This window comes from Pterocles gutturalis, unplaced genomic scaffold, assembly GCF_000699245.1.
Source record: "Pterocles gutturalis isolate BGI_N339 unplaced genomic scaffold, ASM69924v1 scaffold6340, whole genome shotgun sequence".
In the NCBI taxonomy this organism is placed as follows: Eukaryota; Metazoa; Chordata; class Aves; order Pterocliformes; family Pteroclidae; genus Pterocles; species Pterocles gutturalis.
Genome location: NW_010140578.1, coordinates 50420 through 65794, shown reverse-complemented (window position 1 = coordinate 65794; position 15375 = coordinate 50420). Strand labels below are relative to the sequence as shown.

Here is a 15375-nt window from a genome sequence, read left to right as displayed (position 1 = left end):
ATGCCGGGCATGGAGTGATGGGACCCATGAGAACCACAGGGTACTTTGCCTGGGGATCACTAGGAGCTCCCCGGCATTGAGCTTTTGGTACAGTTAGGATGGAAATTTTGGCTGTTCCAAACAGCCCAGTTTCCACAGGACTTGAGGACGGAAAGAGCTTTATCGAAACAGAACTGTTTTCCTCAGTCCCAGAACTGCCTCACTTCAGTTGCCAGCTGCTCATGTGGAAGAGGAAGACAAAGAAAGGAGCCAGTTTCGTGGAAAATCATGGTGGGCCACAATCTGCTGGGTTAAAAAACAAAACAAAACAACTCATCTGCTTAATAGGAGCCAGTCCATTAGGATACTGCAAATTCAATCCAGGGGGAAAGGAGTTGGAGACAAGGGTAAAAATTCCAGTGAGACTTGCTGCTTGACAAAGAATTCAGTTGGCGCTAATGGCCCCGCTTCTTGCTACCAACATGAACCACGCTCCCAAACAGCAGTGCATGAGCAGATATGAACAATAAAGTGATTTGTTCTCAGGAAGCGTTCAACCCCTGCCAACAGTCAACCGGATCCAGACAAGGGCCAGGGCAGTCAGACCGGCACACGGCAGGGCAAATGAGGAACTGTATCACTTGGCACGGAGCCGCTATTTCCAGCACTTACATCCCATCCTCGCGTTAGCTCAACTTTTTCACTCTTCAGAGGAGGAGGGCTATGCGTCTGTAACAAAATCTGGATCTGCAAACACCAGAGTTTTTCCCTGAGATCAGTAGAGTGAGGTGTCCTTGCCTCTTGAAATCCCTTAGCAGGTGGCCTGATTGTCAGACGGCCTCAGCATTAGCTGTCAGCTGTAGCTTAATATATAAGGCACCTTAAGCATCTGCAGGATAAACCTTCTTGTTTCGGGTATCCATCCATTTTTAATTGTCCTGTTTATTCTTTTACTAAGCAGAATTAGCTCTCAGCATCATTAAAAGAAAAACAAATAAAATAAAGTAACACTTTAAAGACTTTTAAGATGAAAACCAGCAAGGCATACTGGAAACTATTCTTTGAATTAAATACAGCTCTAGGTCACTCACACTCAGAGTGAACAAAATTGACACTCCCCAAATCTCTGGACTTACAATATTAATATCAGAACAGCATTTCCCATGTTTGAAGAAGACAGGAACAAACCAAACATTTCAAGCTGTCACCTGGGTATCTCACCATTTGTGTGAAGTGTTTCCACTTTCACTGCCCTAGTTTCTCGGAAACTTGGACCAAATGCCAAGGGCTGAGAGAACTTGTAATAAAAGGAGGACATGTTCCAGAAAGTTATTAGATGTCCTAGGGTGTGCCACTCAGCCTGTTGTTTGGAGAGCATCAGATCCTTGAAGAGTGGAAATTTGGATCATGGTCCTGTAACTGAACACAATGCCCTTCCACTGCAGGGCAGAAAGCAGCCTGGAGTTGGGAAGAATCTTGCTTTGAAACCTCAGTTCCCGACCACTGAGAAGAATTACTGGTCTGATAACGCAGTAGGACAACGTTCTATGTTCTGCACCCAGAAGTCACTTTCTTTTTAAAATCTCTTCACAGCAGATTCCCATGCAGCCTGGCCAGAACAGTTTGGTCTTAACGTCTCTTTTGTTTGCCTTGAGCCATCTTCTTGTTTCTTACCCATCAATAAATTCTCAAGAGTCCCACTCCTTTCCCAATTTATATGAATAGCAGAGGTTAGGGAAGCGCAGCACGGCCTGAAGAAGCCTACATGGCTTCATCACAGAGGTATTTTGGTTCCCACCGGGGTCAGTGGAGATTTGCAAGGCTACATCAATATTCTTTTTGCTCACCATGCCCACCCTGGCACCCACGCGGCACAGCCCGGCGTGTCCCAGGTGCCCCGGTCGGGTGGTGCTCCCTGAGCAAGGTGCACCTCCCAGCTCTCCAACGCTTCCTCTCCTGGGAAGGGGCTTGTTCCAGTGTTGAGTCAGACTGCAAACAAATGTGAGGATGGTCCAAACTGCCAGGAAGTTCTGGCTCAAAGATTAATTCAAGCCCCAAATTAAAGATAAGGCTGGATGTACTTAAACGCCTGGGGGGAAGGCAGCCCATTGGCTTTTCTGCTGCCCCTACTCAAAGATGGGCATGAATGCAATGCAGCACTTTTCATCTCTACACTGTAACTTCCACCATGACTTAGAAAGACTAAGGGAACTTTGTTTAAAGGAAACAACTCAAAACCAAACCAGGCAACCACCGTCCCTCCCCATCATGGCAATATTTTGCCTCCAGAGAACTTCCTTGCTTGTCTTCCCCTACACACTTAAATCCTCCAACAAACAATACTTCTGACACCAAACCAATGCCACTGGTGGCATCCCACATGCCCCGGCTCTCCTCATGAGAGACCAGGAACAATGAGTGGTTGGTGCCTGCTTTGCAACACTTCTGAGCAAACAAAGCCACCTCTGCAGAGCCTGGCCAGGCTGAATGGAAGGGAACTGTGTTTTCAACTCAGTTGGAAACAAAACTGTTGGGGACAGAATTTGTCAATAATAAAACAGAATGAAATGTAAACGAATGCACACCCTAAAAAGTTCATGGAACCCTAAACAAACCTACCAAAGAGAGAAAGAACAAAAAAACTCCTTTACAGGCATTCTCACCCAGTCACTGTCAGAGATAACCGTATTTGCTTACTGTAAACAGAACTGCAGCCGCTTTAAGCACAATCACACCCCTCTCATTCAGGCGGGCAATCCCCACTGCTCCCCTTACGAATTTACCAGGGTGGTGTCATATCTAGCAACAGTCTCAACACAGCATATACTAAAAAGACCTAACACCTTGAGCGAGGTGCAGAATTTGCTATGTGTGTGTTACTGACCTCTGGCCAGGGACCTTTCAGCCCCAGTGGAGTCCTGCTAACAAAGGTAGAACCAACATTTTTCATTAGCTTCAAACCCTTCCGATGGGCATCACAGGGGCTTTTTGTGAACAAGACAGAGAAAAAGAAGACACATAATTTTGTTGGGCTTTCAAATTACTCCTCAGCTGATAATTTACTTCTAAGCATATCCATAGTTTCTCTCAAGTATTTGGAAAATCAAGTTTCTCAAGCATTAATATAAAAAATAGTCTCAGTTTTCATGCTCCCACTCCAAAGTGTCTAAGAGCTGAACAGGGAAAAATGTACATACGGAGTTCTGTATGGCAACAGGCCTGAGACACAAACACACAAGTACAGAAGCTTGTTCCTTCCAGTCCAGTTCTGCAAGATGCATTTTGTTTTTTCACAAATCTTGATCCGCTAGAGCAGCTGTAGCTGTACCTACCAACCACCTTCAGCTGACTCATAACTCATAAGGGTTGATGAAGTTTTGATCTCCACTAATGGTAAAGCCAGCGAGGTCCTGGGGTTGATATTACTGCTTCTCCCCTCCTCCCCCAAAAAATAGTCTGGACTCAACACTTCTCAAAAGCTGCTCCGCATCTCAGAGAATCAGATCTGCTCCAACACCAAACTCAGTGAAACTCAGCGGTGCTGTAAAATAAATAAAACTCAACTGCTGGAGTATTCTGTGTGATCCACGTATTCAAATGAACGTGCTTAGCACTTCAGTGTGAACAACCTGGCCATTGACACCACAGGCTGGAAAAAGCACTTGAGAGGAAAAAGCAAAGCTGCCTACCCTGGAAAACCAGTAGGTGAGTTTTTATGGCTGTTTTCCACCGCTGCCCTTTTGTGAACCACAGGACATTTTTCCATTAATTGTGTTTATCAGCTCTGAGAGGAAGTGGATGAATGTAAGCACAAGCCAGAGATTTTCTGTGATTTCTTTGTCTAGCATGGAGATCTACGTGACCAGGGCTATCAGGTATCTACAATCACTTTATGTCCTATGTAGTTTGGGAGTTAAAGCAACACCCGTACTCTGCCTGCTTTGCCATAGGCTGTGGACACCCTGAAGTCTCATGGGTCTCATGGCAACTACACCACACAAGGAGATGGCCGTGGCTCTTCAGTTGCCACCACAGACCAAGAGGCACAACTCAAGGGCTCAGCAGAAGTGGAGAGCTTTCTTCTGGTCCTATGGAAATGACTGGTGGCTTTACAACTCTTTACTCTAGGGGAGGCAGTGTCACTATTGGTGTTGCTTTAGTTCTCAGGCTGTGTTCCACTTGTTTATTTCTCATGGTGAAACTCCAAAACAAAAGCCTTACCTTCTCCCTCCCCTCCTTTTTGTACCTGTTAAAGCATTTGCTTTTGAAGCCTGCCCATGGCAAACACACTGCCTGCTTTTTGGGCATTTCTGCCTCAGCAGCAGCCAGGTTCCAGGGTAACCTGCATTTCTGGAAAAGTTGTTGCTGTGGTCCCAACAGCTGTGTCACACGAGGGGATGTTACTGAAACACCAACCCCCAGTGAAGATTTTGCGTTTCCTGGTCACTGTTACTTTTGAGAGAAAGAACAACAAACAGCACTAGATTCATAATTCACCGGCAGGTCTAACTGCTGGGGTTTTACTTAATGGAGGGCTTCCTGATCTCTCCTGCCTAGCCAGCACTTCATAGTCACTGAAGACCAGCACAAAGTCCATAAAGACATAACCAGTCATTGCTCAGAAGTGAAGAACATAAAAAAGCAACAAAGACCAAAGAAGATTGTCCACAGCCACATGTAAAGAGAAAGTTGCTTCTGATCTGTTCACATTCTCATGGTTTCTTCTACGAATGAAGAAACAAACTTCTTCATTCCAGTGGAAAAAAATGGATTATCCAGTCCACAAATGTTAAACAGTAGAATTAAGAAAAAAACGTAGGAAGAAAGAATAGGAATAATTGCTGCAGATAAAGCTGTAGATCAGATCCTCAGGGGTGAGCACAGGGACAGTGTTTTTCATCTGCCACAGGTCAACCAGGAGTTGAAGAAATACTTTCTCTCCAGTCTCTGGTGGCCAAACACAGATTTCACTTCACACAAGACTGCTCCAGGCAGAGAGGCTCTGCACACATGGCGTGCATTCTCCCTCCTAGTGCAGATCCTCTGAACACAGATATCTATCTCCCAACTCATTCACAAAGGCATAATTTTAAAAAAGCAAGTGGCAGGCTAGTTCCAGAAGCAATATGTAAAAATGACAGTTGCTTGGTCAGATTCCTGTACAGAGCCCTACGTACCATCTCCAAAGGCTGGTTACTCTGCCACAGAAGGCAGAGAGCAAGAGTTTCTTCTCAAGGTGGGAATGTCACTTTAAACTATCGGAGACACTGGAACTACATCCATCTCCTGTATCAGTCCTGGGCTGCTGCCAAGACCTTGAACTGTAATAACAAGCTCTTTGTCTTAGCCAATTTAAGAGACAACAACAGCAGCACCCAGTCAGATAATCCCTGAATCACCGGGCAAAGCACAGGGTGCAATCTCAGTAACCTCTCTCTTCTCTGCAGGTTGCCAGGAAATCTCATTACAGGAAGCTGGCTCTGTCCTTCAGCAATGCGACAGGTGATTCTCGAGGAAAGGAGCTGTTCTCACTTCCTGTAGGAGTGGCTGCCTGCAGAAAAAGAGCAAGAAAGGGTCTGTCAGCTGAAAGCAAGATTTATCACAAGCCAGGAGCTGCCAGAGGACAACACTTGTTCAGCCTGTACGGTGACACAAACACCACAAACACATGCACAAAGGCACCTTAACCACAAAATGCAGAATGTATTTACAGCACCCACTGGCCAGGGGATGCTGCAAGAACTTGTGGAGGAGCAGGATTGCCAGGGCTCAGTCACACTCCTGACAAAAACCATTCCTCATTCTTCTGCTAGAGATTTTTGTACTACTCTAGCTCCACCGTGCCCTGGGCTGAGCTTGGTACGCTGCAAACAGCTTGAGCATGCTCACGCAGAGGAGCTTGGAGCAGATGCAGGGTAAGGGACAGGATAAACCATTCAGCCATGGCCATGTGAAGCACGCACATGCAGTGGAAGAAGTCTGGATTTGGAGGTGCACACTGTGTTCTAGCCATGCTGCCAGTGCCATCCCTGTACCAGCTAGGAAGTAGAATCCACAGAAAATCCCAGCACGGCTGGTTTCATTTGGAGGAGCTTGGTTTTGCTTTAAGGTATAGCTTTAGAGCTCAGCTAACAGCAGGGGCTACATCTCAGGCAGGAATCCGGCCCCAGGCCTGGAGCTGCACTAGGTACCTGGGCTTCCTCTGCATTCCTCCGGCATTCCACACACTCCATGCCCAAGAGGAGCAGGCCAGCTAGGTTTATGTAAAAGCAACTTATTTCCAGAAAACACACCTATAATAAATATTAAAAGCAAGCACGTAAGTACAATCAAAACCTCATCTTTTTCTTATCATGTCCATCAGCTATAAAAACTTCTATTTCTCCAGAAATACCAAGAAATCCACTAAAGACCACTGTGACAGTCTCTTGATATGTAAATACCTACATACCTACGCAGCAGACAAATAGGAGACAGCAACTGCTGAAATCTACTGATTGCCAATATCTGTGCATCCCGTACCATTTTAACTTACAGATAAGGCAGCTAGAAAAAACTTTACGAGGGAAACATTAGGGGCTCACCTGCTCCAGATGCCTCCCTGCACCTTCAGTTAACAGCAGAGACTTTAATTACCTTTGAGAACCTCAGGTTTAGACATAGGTGCTTAAAGCCCTTTTTGGTCCTTTAAAAATCTGTCCCTTATCACCTTCCTCTTGCTTTTCCCAGCCATAAAAACCTGTGTGAATTGCCCTGCAAGAGGGATAATAACCAATAGTGCTCTGTGCCAGCAGACAGCAACGCAGGATACACACACACAAAGTGAGCGGAAGGTGACTTGTTTGCAATATAATTTCTTTGCTATTTTTATCAGGAAGATAAGAGTTTAACATTCAATTGCTGACACGAAGTCTGTCTCATGGCACATGCGGACAGATAGAAAACAATTACCTGGAACCCAAACAGAAAACTCAGGAGAAAAGGTAAATGGACACATAGTAAGATGTGATGCCCACTACACATTCGGCTTTAGGATGCACAGACACAGACAGCAAAGACAAGAGGTATAGTGTAAGACAAATCCTGTCCAACAAAAGACAGAAGAACCCAAGAGCCTGGACTTACAAATGACATATACTGAACCAACAGGGAAATCCAAGTGATGGAAAGCTCTGTTCACGCTCTGCTTTAATGCCATTTCAAAATAAAATACATTATACACCGTGCCACCGGCAAAGGAACTTACTCCAAAGCCCTGTAATGAGGAGCTAACAATATACACACACCTCAAATTTCTTGGGAAGGTCTGCAAGGTATTATGAATTACCACGTTTTTGTGAAATGTTTAACGATAACAGCTACAGTTAAAGAATAGAGCTGGCGTTACATTGTGATTGAATAATCATCGCTAAACTTCTTACAATACGTTTGGAATAAGACCATACAGCACATAGCTCCTGCCATTTTCATTGATGATGGACCCAGACGTGTATCTGAATCCAGCCATTCCTGTCCGCTCTCCAGGGACAGCGTTTACTCATTACTGAAGAATGCATCTTTCTTCTCCTTCTGCCCCAAAAGACCCTCACAGCTTACACACCATACACGTGTTTACTGTTGTATGAGCATCTGAGATCAACATTTCCACTTTACTGGGCTTGTGCTGGCTGCCTTAAAGCAAGCGTCCATCCTTTCCCTCCAACCTCAAGGCACAGCCCTCCTCTCTTCTGAGCCTGCTGCAGACTAGCATCGCTTACATGTCTTCAGGCAACGGCACATCCACGTGGTTCTTAAATACAAGGCTCCAGCAGAATGATACCTGCCACAAGCAGCACACCGTGCTTGGCCACCCCGAGCCCCGCTCCTGAACTGCCTGACATCTGGCCTGTGTTCAGTCGCAGTGCAGACACACCCAGAGATCCAAGTTCAAGAACATTAAACAAGTTACACAGTGAACAAGTATCTGAAGAAAAGAAAAAAGTTTAATGACATCTGAAGTCTAACTGAGACTAGAAGCTTCCTCCCCAGCTTGTGACAATTTGGGCCACTTTTCTCCACCCAGAGAGAGGAAAAAAGCATGTCTCTTAACTGCTCACATGACAGCCTGGAAGCAGGAGCAGTGTTCAGCAGAACAGAATTACATAGCTGTACATCCTGCAGATGACAAGTACAATGTCATATACTCCTGGCACGTTTGTAGCATACGACTTCATTCCTGGACAGTGCTCCCTCCTCTCCCACCCCAAGGACTGACAAACAGAACGATGACGACTTTTTCCACTTACTCTGCCTGCTCCTTGTGGATGATCCTGAGGAGCTGGGACGGCTCGTTTGTTGGGGTCCAGACTGAGAGAACTGGGGGGCAATGGCTGGGACCTTTCCCTTTCTAGGGCTGGCACTCTGCAGTTCAGGAGTGCGAGGGATCTTAGGTTTGCTGGTGAAGGCTGAGGGAAACTCGCTGTAGGAGGAGATGGAAAGGGTTAGCAATGCGTGGAGAAATGTGTATGCATAGTAAGTCTGCAACCAAGTGAGACCTGCAGTACGTGCTGTGACAGCCTGACAGACTGCTCAGAATTCAGGGAGACTGGAAATGGAAAGGAACATGGCACCACAGGTACTGCCCTGGGGCACGTACTCACCACACAGCCTCTAAACCTGGCTCTATCGATCTGTCTATCACACTCAAACCCGGGTCTTTGGAAAACACGACTGAACAGATTCAGTTAAGTCCCCTGCAAACAAGGAATAGATCTTCAGCTTCTTTTCCATTGTATTTATCGCACACACAGACTCCATCTGAGGTGCAAAACACATACAGATACGCTACAGCACAGCTACATCCCTTTAGGGCACAAACACTATTATTTCTCCCAGGTATAGGTCACAGTCTTGGCAGCCTCCCCGGCTCCCAGCTGCGATAAGATTTGTAGAACTCCCCGAAGGCTTTGTCAAAAGAGCAAAAAGCTGTGATGGCATCTACGAAATAAATTCCCTAAGCACGCAGGTTCCTTGTTCACACTGAGAACATAAAATAACTGCTGCTATGTCACAGTTTGCATGTGCTGCAAGAATACCATTCTTTAAAATATAATCCATGACTACATGAAGAAACACTGTCCTTCCCTGCCCCCAGCATCCAGATATTCTTTCCCAGGTACAAAAACGGAGGCTACCAGGAAATAGCTAGTCTCTAAAATACTTATGAATCTATACTCATGTTGATTCAGTGAATCAATTTTCTCTTAAAAGGAGAAAAGGTTAAACTGAAAGAACAGCTACATGAAACAGCTCATCGTGTTTAAAAGGAAAAAAAAATAAAAAGTAGAGTCAAAGGCAGGAGATCGAGAAAGGTGCCATCTAAACACAGGTGATTAAAATGGAAAGTCCCCGTGTTATTAGCTCCATCAAAAGAACCCTTTGTGACCATCAGAGAGGGTGATTAGGAGGATTTTCAAGTCATTTAATCTCCCCTCCTCCCCTGGGAATGCTGCTGAGTCAGTGCTGATTATAGCGCTGCTCAACCTCGCAGGGAGATTTGAGCAAGTGTTCCTTTTGTATTTTAAATAGCATTAATTGTCTGTATTTTGCATGTGTATATGCCAACTACTGAGGACAGAGACATGCTAGCTGGTCTGCTGAGGGCCATCTCTGCAGCCCTCTACCTGCCTCTGAGCATTCCAAGTGTCACACTTGTCTCCTTTCAAAAGAGGAGGTGGCAGATGGCAGCAAGAACATACAAGCAGAACAAAACCCAAAAAGTAAGATTGGCTAGATAAAACCTCAAGCATGGATCACAGACATACTGAAATCTCTCAATAAAATGGTTTCATTGTTATTGCTTGTCATTTTACTCGCTTGGGTTCAAGAGCTGGATTTTCAATTGACTAGTAATCTTACGTGTACTGTGATATGCTGGTGTAGATAAAAAAAGCAAGATCCAACAGCTCCACAGCAGTTTTGTAAGTGAGCTTCTTTTCCTTATTCAGCCATAGCTAACAAAACCCTGGATCTGTACTCCTATACACTAAAGAGTGTTTTTATAGCCATGAACAATCTTCCCAGAGCCTGACTGCAGTAACCTAGGGCAGCACTCAGGAGACAAAGCAAAAGAATGGACCCAGAGTCACTGTACTTCCCCAAAGCGAGAGAACAGACAACGGGCACATGGGATGGCTCACATCTTTGCAAACTCTCCAGGAAAGGATTATAAGGGATAAGCTGGTAGCAAACATTGTAAAGTTAAAAAAACCCCAAAAAACCAAAAAACAAAAAACAAAACAAACAAACAAAAAAAAAACAACAAAAAAAACCCCAACCTGTTTTTCTGATGGGATGCAGAACAGATCTGTCTCTATATGCCCCGGTATCACAGAACCACCTCGTCTTTTACTACATCAGCAAGCCAAGATCAACAGAAAATAATTAATCCTCAGAATAACACAGAAAACTGCTATTTGGCATCATTTAGAACTGGTAAGATGAAGAGAGAAGGAAAATCTATTGTGGGAAAATGTTCTGTAGTATTTGGCAAAGGAGTAATTTACAACAAGGTGTGGTAATTTAAGAGCAAGTGCTGGAACAAAGAAACCAAAAGCAAAACACAACCAAACAAAAACTCTACATTTGCACTGAGAAGCAAGCAAGCTGTTCCCTTGGAAAAACTGAAATAATTGTTTATAAAAAAAAGTGCACAACAGACCAAGACTGGGATTGGAATAATCAACCAGGAGATGTGACAGGACCTGAATATACAAAGATGAGTTCCACCATTTTCTCCAAGAGAAATACACTTGGACTTTTGGCCATTTTTACAAGATTATCAGGAAAGCAAGACAATTAGAGACCTAAGAAGGCACTGCAGAGTTTAAACTCTTTATTATGATGATACTAGACATAGTCACAATAAAAAAAAAATGGACTTTTTCAGGAAGCCACAATTGTAAACTCAAGTCTATTACAGATTTATCCTTGATTAGCTAAAAAGTACAACAAGGATCAAAATGCAGCAGGGAACAGGAATGCAGGGGCAGCTGCCAGTCTGACATGCATCAGCTAGAACAATCGTTTGTTCTCTGGAAATAAAACAACTGCAATAGACATGTCGCTCCTGGGGCCTCATGCTTCTCTCCGACTGCTTTAGCAGAATTTCACTGATCTCTGGGCAGTTAAATTCCCAATTTATACTGCTAAGGAAGAGGGGAAGGGGCAGTGACAGCTTCATCACCGCAACTCAGCCCTCGTTTTCTCACACATACCTCTTCTAGGAAGGTCTTGGTATTTGCCTGGTAGGAAGGAGACATCTCTTACAGTGGTCAAAACTATGACCAAAGCACCCATTTATTTGCTCTGTTTGTTTTGCAAACAAAGTATGCTTCCAAGAATGAAAGAATGGAAAGGCAGGTCTAGGTATTGCAACACCAACATATTAACAAAAGATTCTTGACATAGGAAACCCTGTGTTTGCTCGAACCGTGAATGGCTACATTCCCATATCCGTAACTGGAGGCTGCATTTGTAAATACAAATTACTGTATGCATGCTGAGGAAGCACGCAATGAAAAGATATTATCTTCTGCAGGATCCTGCATCTGCGCCTTCAGTTAGAGAGCCATCTAGTACTGAGATTTAGACATACATTTCTGAAGAAAAATTAAAATTACTGGGGACATTTGAATAATGGATTATGATTGTGAAGAAGCAAAGCCTCTCATCAAGGTGGGAGGCGAGATGCTGCCAATTTGGCTCACTTCTTGCAAGCCAAAGCTTGAAAAATCATCTCTCTGTCACAAAGCAAGCGATTTGGCCATAAAATTTTCATACTCTATTTGTATTTCTAGTAGGTGCTTAGCTACTCTTAGGACAGGTAACAGAAATCAAACCAGTAATGCTGGGATCGGGATATGACCGTTAAGCACTTCAGCTGCTAACCAGTGATCATTTGTTGACAATATATGATTTCCCAGATCTCATCGTGGAAACAGCACAACTGTGAACAAAAAACAAAAAAAACCCCAAAAAACTAAACCACGCCAACCCCCCCGCAACCATACACCTGTAAGCTAGAAGGAAACAAAGCTCTCAGCAGAAAGTCCAGTTTTCAGAAAGAAGTGCTAGAGCTTTAGCTGACACAAATAACCAAGTCCTTCTGAAAAATCAGACTTGGTAAAACCTTTCCTTTAACACATCTCCACCCATTCTGTGTTTTACTTCTGGAATGTACTTGCTTTTCAAATTTCTCTACACTCACTGTTTAAAACTTGGCCCAATCAAATTAGCTATAGGAAAAAGCTGTTAATGTCTGAAGGACACATGTGGGCCCTGAAAAACTCCAGTAAACCTTGGTCCAACTGCTAATGAATTCCTTGTTCTCATCCAAGGTGCAACATCACAGTCCTACATATGACAAAGGCTTCACAGAGGGCTCAAGGTATGAACAGGAGAAGGAAAGCAGGATCTTTCATCTTCTTTTGACAAAAATTGTTTCAAGGAAGAGTTGAAACCCATTGCTGGGAGAACTCAGAATATTGCCTCCCTTGCTGTACCTGTTTAGTGGGTAAATCAGGGACTCTGGTCAGCAGGGCTAGCAACTCAGCACGTTTAAACACTCTGAATCCACTTAAATGCTTAATTTTTCTTCCTTCTGCAAGTTAATTCCTGCCCTGTTCCCACAGTCCTACCTATTTCTTTACTAATAAATGATTTTTTCATGGGTTAGAGTCGAGTCATCTAGAGAAGCAATCAGGAAGTTTTACTTGCAGAAGACTGCATTGTGCGTACATGTGAAGTTCATTAATGATGTCTTGCTGAAGATTTCTTCCATTCTGGACCAGATGTTTAGAAATTGAACAGCTGCCTCTGGCACAGCAAAGGGTATTTTGTTTGGCAAGCGCCATCACAGCTGTCTCAGACCAGACTACATCATACATCAAATGACTTCACAAATTGTCTTTACAGCAGCACGGAATTAGCTGGTAAGTCCCCTCAGACTCCTCTTGCACTTTTAGATACTCCTCTGAGAAATCATACCTATGCGACTGCCCATTTACTTCGTCCTGGGTGAAGTCAGCAGATCGGGAAGACAAGATACTGTCACCAGATGGGATGCTTCGGTCACTTCTGTGGCCTGATGAGAATTCTTCAGATGACTTCATTTCAACTGCTATTTAAAAAAGAAACACAGTTCAGTGAGGAGCTGTCTTTTTTACAATTTTACGAGAAACACAACGAAGTCACAGTCCCTGCTGGATGAAGGAAACCTGGAGATAGCTGCAGGCTGCCCAGTGCATTACGGCTCATCAGCTGAGCCCCACCAACTGCAAGCGTGCATGCTTCCAGCCCAGCTGGAAAGTAAAACATGCTTGGATCATTGTCAAAGCAGCTCCACTCTGCATTTCTAATGGGCTATGAGCATGCAGACCATCAGTTAACGTGTATCAGCTAATGACCGATATCTCATTAAAGCCCCCGGAATGTAACCACTTGCCATGTTCTGTACATCTCCATGGGAACAGGCAGCCACTGGGGACAAAACCCAGTGTTTTACACTTCTGTCAGATGAGCTCTATTACATTTATTCAATATACCTCACTTTCTGCCCTGCACTAATGGAGAAGGGAATTTGCCAAGAGACACAAGGCTACCAAGATGTGCAAGTTTAATAGAAGAGTGCAGGGAAAATCCCGAGCTCCGTTCCTCCCACACTCAGGACAGGCTGCCATCCCGATTTGCTCTCAAATGCTCATATGGATGCAGATCAGGTCACTTTCAGACAAGCATTTGGCTGCTCAGTGCATGTTCTGTCTGACATTCAGCATAATAAGTGTAGTAGGATGACTGGAGTTCATCTTTAGTCCACAAGTTTTCTGCTCGCAGGAGACAAAAAAGGAAAAAAGAATCAGAATTATTGATTCTTTACCAAAGTGATAAAAAGGGAGGATGGACTCAGAAAAAATCAGGCTAACTCAAGAACAGCTGAATATATCCAAGCATGGAGGATATTAAGAACTGCTTTCATTTTTAGAAAACAAAAGAGGATCAAGGTTTCTTGAGACTAAACTTAGCTTCCTTGAGATATGGCCTTGATGCTAACTGTTCACATGAAGCTTTTATTCTAATAATTTTTTCACTCTTGGGCTCTTACTATTCATTTCACGGCTTGACTGCATGAAACTCAGAATCCCAAAGTATTCACGTGATGCTGGAAAACACATATTCTGCAGTGAGCAGGTTCATGGTACTGCATAGTAACCATCAGATCAAGATCAGAACTCAATCAGAGTGCATATTTATTTCTCAGCACAGATGTTTGGCAGGGCGTGATGAGAGTCTCTAGAAGCAGTGCAGTTGTTTTTACACCTTTCTGGTACGTACTGTTCCCTGCCGTATCTTAGAAGGCACTTGAAGAGAAAGGGCTTATTTTCCATTGATGTAGATCAAAGCCTTTCCAATTTAGAAATTACAGAACCCACTGCCTTGGACAGGGGATGTCCAAAGACCCAGTCCAACTGTCATCATACAGAATGAAAGTCCTGTCACTGATATGAACAACCAGGGCATCCAGCAGTACAGTCTCTCTTTTCTCTTCTCTCCTCTTCCCCCTCACTCTAAATCCCAAAAGGTAAGAAAGACAAGCATGCGTTTCACTGACTACTTGCAAAAACCTGAAACAAACCTTTGGCAATCCTTCAAGTAGCTCAGTGTTGTTTTATAGCCTGGATTAGTGCTAGGAAGAATTGTCTCTGCCACACACAAATTATTTGTCTTTTTACATGTATAATGTATATAAACTCGCAATATCCTGCACATTCTGACCTCCGAGATTTTTTACAAGAAGACAGTATAATCTAGTAGTCTTATCAGTATCCACCTGCATATAATTTTGACTGAAAACAGCTAACAAACTGGTTTAGACAGAGGCTACAAGCAAAGTTCTGACAATATGAAACTTTAAAGCTGGTAGGAATTTCTTCAGCATGAAGGGTTTAAAATCAATACTCTCCATCAAAAAATGAACAATATTTACTTTGCTGACTTACTCGGGCTCCCTGTTTAAACCTCCCCACAAATCTCTACAAGCAAACTGTCAGAGCATCAGCAGCACAGAAAAAGTGACAGAGGTGAGTGAATGCATTCCACTGGCAAGATATGATCAAAACGTGGTTCAGAATGCACGCTGGGCTCCTGCATCCAGTTACACTTTAAAACAGCAAGCAGGAACACCTTAGGTACCTGCCTGGCTTAATTTCCTTTACAAAGCATGAGCATGTAAAACAACTTTTTTTTTTTCTTTTGTATAGGAAAACTGTCAAGTCAGCATGTTTTTGATGAGTTTACCACCTCTGCTGTTGTGGGTTGCTCCCCTGGCCAGCTAACCTCCCTGCAGAATGGGCTCAGCTA

General features: G+C 43.8%; 1 protein-coding gene across 1 annotated transcript in view; it reads right to left on the bottom strand.

The window, feature by feature from the left end:
• Positions 1–5443: 5443 nt before the first annotated feature.
• Positions 5444–15375, bottom strand: part of ARMC9 (armadillo repeat containing 9) — a 60185-nt gene continuing 50253 nt past the window's right edge. Inside the window, exons 23-27 of the mRNA XM_010083721.1 lie at positions 13006–13138; positions 8265–8437; positions 7799–7942; positions 6171–6232; positions 5444–5530 (exon numbers count right to left, since the gene is read on the bottom strand). Coding sequence (XP_010082023.1) covers positions 5444–5530; positions 6171–6232; positions 7799–7942; positions 8265–8437; positions 13006–13138 — 599 coding nt within the window. The remainder of the gene's footprint in view (positions 5531–6170; positions 6233–7798; positions 7943–8264; positions 8438–13005; positions 13139–15375) is intronic.